General features: G+C 47.1%; 1 protein-coding gene across 1 annotated transcript; it reads left to right on the top strand.

Annotated features, from left to right (window-relative positions):
- The first annotated feature begins 1628 nt into the window (after positions 1-1628).
- Positions 1629-4227, top strand: LOC118643550 (protocadherin beta-15-like). The gene has a single exon (XM_036281656.1). It carries the CDS (start codon positions 1840-1842, stop codon positions 4225-4227), a length of 2388 nt encoding a protein of 795 aa, XP_036137549.1. The 5' UTR covers positions 1629-1839.
- The last annotated feature ends 340 nt before the right edge of the window (positions 4228-4567 follow it).

Raw genomic sequence — 4567 nt, 5'->3', positions numbered from 1 at the left:
TAACAATATTTGGGTCAAAAGGTGGTGGAGCCTGGCCGGTGTTGCTCAGTGGTTGAGCATTGACCCATGCACCAAGAGGTTGCCCATTTGATTCCTGGTCAGGGCACATGCCCAGGTTTTGGGCCACATCCCCAGTTGGGGGCAGTTTCTCTCTCACATCAATGTTACTATCTCTCTCTCTCTTTCTCTCTCTCTAAAATCAGTGTGGGAAAATTTTTTTTTAAAGGTGGTGGAATATTAGTAGTCTGTAAGGGAAAAGCACAAACTTGTGTTAGACTACACAATTTTGAGAACAGATGGATATTTCCAAATTGTACAGTTTATGGAGTATTTAGGAAAAATTCTTAGAAAATTCTATATAAGAAAAATTTTAATATCATTAGTGTCCTAATATCATTAGGGTGAAATAACACAGACAATGTAAAATATGTTTTAAATAAATGAATACCTTATTTATAGAATCATTATAGCCCGGTTGTTATGTTTTTTTTTTCTTTTTTATAATGTATCCTTTTGTTTACGGGTGAGCCAGGGTATTTTTCCATGTAATGAAAAATATTTTAGATCATTTTGAATTATTTTAAATTACTATTCAAAAGAGCACAACTGCCCTGGCCAGTTTGGCTCAGCGGTTGAGCATCGGCCTTTGGACCAGAGAGACCCGGGTTCGGTTCCTGCTAAGGGCATGTACCACAAACAAACAAAAACCAAAAGAGCATAACTATTTGGGAACATGCTGTCTCAAATAATAAATTAAGATTCCAACAAAAAAGTGAGCTTTTACATCTGTCAAAAATTTTAAATTGTGATTTATTCATTGATCTATTCAACAAATATTTGCTGAGCATATGCCATGTGCCAGCGACTAGCTGTTGAGGGATACTGAAGTAAGCAAAACAAAGTTCTGAAACTCAAGTATGACACAGAAAAGAAGTAAACATGTACATATATGTTATATCAGATGGTGATCAATGCAAAAGAAGATGAAACAGGCAGAGAGCTATAGAATTCCCTCATATGCATTTTCCCATAGTTTAAAAGTTTCATAAAATCATAATTCTCTGACTTTATGTAGGAAGGATATGCAAAATGCAATTAAGTGTAACAAAGTAGCTTTTTCCTCTATCTGATTTAATCAATGAGAACCATAATTGTGGCGCATAGGCTGCCTAGAATTTGAAAGAAAATCTAGAGGAATTCATCCTTTTTCGCTGAGAGAATTTTAAGAAATCACATAGCTTTACTCCTATTTTTACAAGACAACTGATTACTATTTAGTCTTCTTTCACTTCTCAGTTCTTCTCAGAACGCTCCACCTAGACTATAGGTTCTAGAAGATAGAAACCATGTCTGGGTTGTTTAGTAATGCATTTCAGAACCTAGTACACATAGATATCAATAATACATCTTTGAATGAAGGAATAAATAATTATAATTGCATGGTTTTCTGATTACATCATGTCCCAAAAACATTTCCAAACTCCCAATAGATTACTGGTATTACTAGATAGATAGGTTATTGGGATTACTAGATTATTACTGGTACATAAAAAGAAAGAATACAATTGTAGCAATTCTTTTTCTAAAACAACGCATGGTGGCGCTGCAGGCTAAGGCTTTAAAAAAAGCCCAGGAAATTCAACTCACTCAACCTCAGATCTCTAGCGGAGGAGAAAAGCCAGTAAGGGAGCTGAGGACCAGTAAGTCAGTCTCCAGAGAATGCAGCTCACCGACATTTCCGGACAGGTTACCAACTAAGCGATCCAGCCCTGTCTCAGTCCCATTGCTCCCTAAGGTTAGAGCTGGCCCGGTTCCTGGAAAGGTGTTTGTGGAATAAAGATGGAGGCCAGAGGGGAGCGCTTTCCTAAACAAAGGCAAGTTCTGATTCTCTTTCTTTTGGTGGAAGTGGCTCTGGCAGGCTGGGAATCCCGTCGCTATTCCGTGATGGAGGAAACAGAGAGTGGCTCATTTGTGGCCAACATAGCGACGGACCTAGGGCTGGGAGCGGGAGAGCTAGTTGCACGGGGAGCCCGGCTGGTCACTGAGGATAATGAATCCCGATTGCAGCTGGATCTGCAGACCGGTGACTTGATATTAAATGAGAAACTGGACCGGGAGGAGATGTGTGGTCCAACCGAACCATGTTTAATGCATTTTCAAGTGTTACTGAAAAAACCATTGGGAGTATTTCGAGCTGAGCTACTGGTGAGAGACATAAATGATCATTCTCCTGAGTTTTCTGAAACAGAAATGACGCTGAAAATCCCAGAAAATAGCCCTCCTGGGACCGTGTTTCCTCTGAAAAGAGCCCAGGATTTGGACGTGGGTAACAACAACATCCAAAACTACAGCATCAGTCCCAACTCTCATTTCCATGTTTCCATCCGCAACCGGGGTGACGGCAGGAAATACCCAGAGCTGGTGCTGGACAAAGAGCTGGATCGTGAGGAGCAGGCCCAGCTTAGATTAACCCTCACAGCACTGGATGGCGGCTCTCCACCCCTGTCTGGTTCCGCCCAGGTCCACATCTTGGTCTTGGACATCAATGACAATGCTCCCGACTTTGCACAGACGCTGTACCAAGTGCAGGTCTCAGAGAACAGCCCTGTAGGTTCCCTAGTTGTCAAGGTTTCTGCTAGAGATTTAGACACTGGAACAAATGGAGAGATATCATACTCCCTTTCTTATAGTTCTCAGGAGATAAGCACAACTTTTGAAGTAAATAGCCTTTCAGGAGAAGTTCGACTAATCAAAAAACTAGATTTTGAGACAATATCCTCATATGAGCTGGATATAGATGCCTCTGATGGTGGGGGACTTTCTGGAAAATGCTCTGTCTCCATTGAGGTGGTGGATGTTAACGATAACTCCCCAGAACTAACTATTTCATCACTTACCAGCCCCATTCCTGAAAATTCACCCGAGACAGAAGTGGCTCTGTTTCAGATTCGAGACCGAGACTCAGGGAACAACGGAATGATGGCTTGCTCCATCCAAGATGATCTCCCCTTCCTCCTGAGACCAACTGAAGAGAATTTCTACACCCTGGTAACAAATGGGGCTCTGGACAGAGAGACCAGAGCCGTGTATAATGTCACTATTACAGTTACCGACTTGGGGACACCCAGGCTGAAAACCCAGTGCAACATAACTGTATTGGTCTCTGACGTCAATGACAACGCCCCTGCCTTCACCCAAACCTCTTACACCCTGTTCATCCGCGAGAACAACAGCCCCGCCCTGCACATAGGCAGCGTCAGCGCCACAGACAGAGATGCGGGAGCCAACGCCCAGGTCACCTACTCGCTGCTGCCGCCCCAGGACCCGCACCTGCCCCTGGCCTCGCTGGTGTCCATCAACGCGGACAACGGCCACCTGTTCGCCCTGAGGGCGCTGGATTTCGAGGCCCTGCAGGCGTTCGAGTTCCGCGTGGGCGCCACGGACCGCGGGTCGCCCGCGCTGAGCAGCCAGGCGCTGGTGCGCGTGCAGGTGCTGGACGCCAACGACAACTCGCCCTTCGTGCTGTACCCGCTGCAGAATGGCTCTGCGCCCTGCACCGAGCTGGTGCCCAGGGCGGCCGAGCCGGGCTACCTGGTGAGCAAGGTGGTGGCGGTGGACGCGGACTCGGGCCAGAACGCCTGGCTGTCGTACCAGCTGCTCAAGGCCACGGAGCCCGGGCTGTTCGGCGTGTGGGCGCACAACGGCGAGGTGCGCACGGCCCGGCTGCTGAGCGAGCGCGACGCGGCCAGGCACAGGCTGGTGGTGCTGGTCAAGGACAATGGCGAGCCGCCGCTGTCGGCCAGCGTCACGCTGCACGTGCTGCTGGTGGACGGCTTCTCGCAGCCCTACCTGCCGCTGCCCGAAGCGGCGGCCGACCCGGCCCAGGCCGACCCGCTCACCGTCTACCTGGTCATCGCGTTGGCGTCGGTGTCGTCGCTCTTCCTCTTCTCGGTGCTGGCGTTCGTGGCGGTGCGGCTGTGCAGGCGGAGCAGGGCCGGCTTGGTGGGTGGCTGCTCGGTGCCTGAGGGCCACTTTCCCGGCCACCTGGTGGACATCAGCGGCACAGGGACCCTGTCCCAGAGCTACCAGTATGAGGTGTGTCTGACGGGAGACTCTGGGAGTAATGAGTTCAAATTCTTGAAACCTATCTTGCCCAATATTCTAGGCCAGGACATTGGGAGGAAGTCAGAGGGAAATCCAACATCCCATAATAGTTTGGGTATCTGAAACTTCCCCACTGACAGCATTAGTGTTGTCCCCTTTACCTTTCTTTCCTTTTTAAATCCAGCAGTAGCCTGTAATTCTATTTGTTTTTCTTTTTTTTTCTTCCTACTGTTTTTCTTAGTAGTTACTCTTGTCCTAAAATTATTTTTCCAATTCTTGTATTATTAGTAAAAAAAAAAAAAAAAAGTGCCCTGGCCGGTTTTGCTCAGTGGTTTGAGCACAGGCCCTAGGACCAATCGGTTCATCTCCTGACCCTGCTGGGTTAGGGAGGCAAACGGTCTCTCTCCCTCTCTCTTTCTCCCTACTACTCTATCTGATGACAAATGAAAAAATATCCTCCTGT

The sequence above is a fragment of the Molossus molossus genome, unplaced genomic scaffold (assembly GCF_014108415.1).
Source record: "Molossus molossus isolate mMolMol1 unplaced genomic scaffold, mMolMol1.p scaffold_m16_p_4, whole genome shotgun sequence".
Lineage (NCBI taxonomy): Eukaryota > Metazoa > Chordata > Mammalia > Chiroptera > Molossidae > Molossus > Molossus molossus.
Note: the sequence above shows the minus strand (reverse complement) of the source record. Positions and strands in the feature narration are given on the sequence as shown.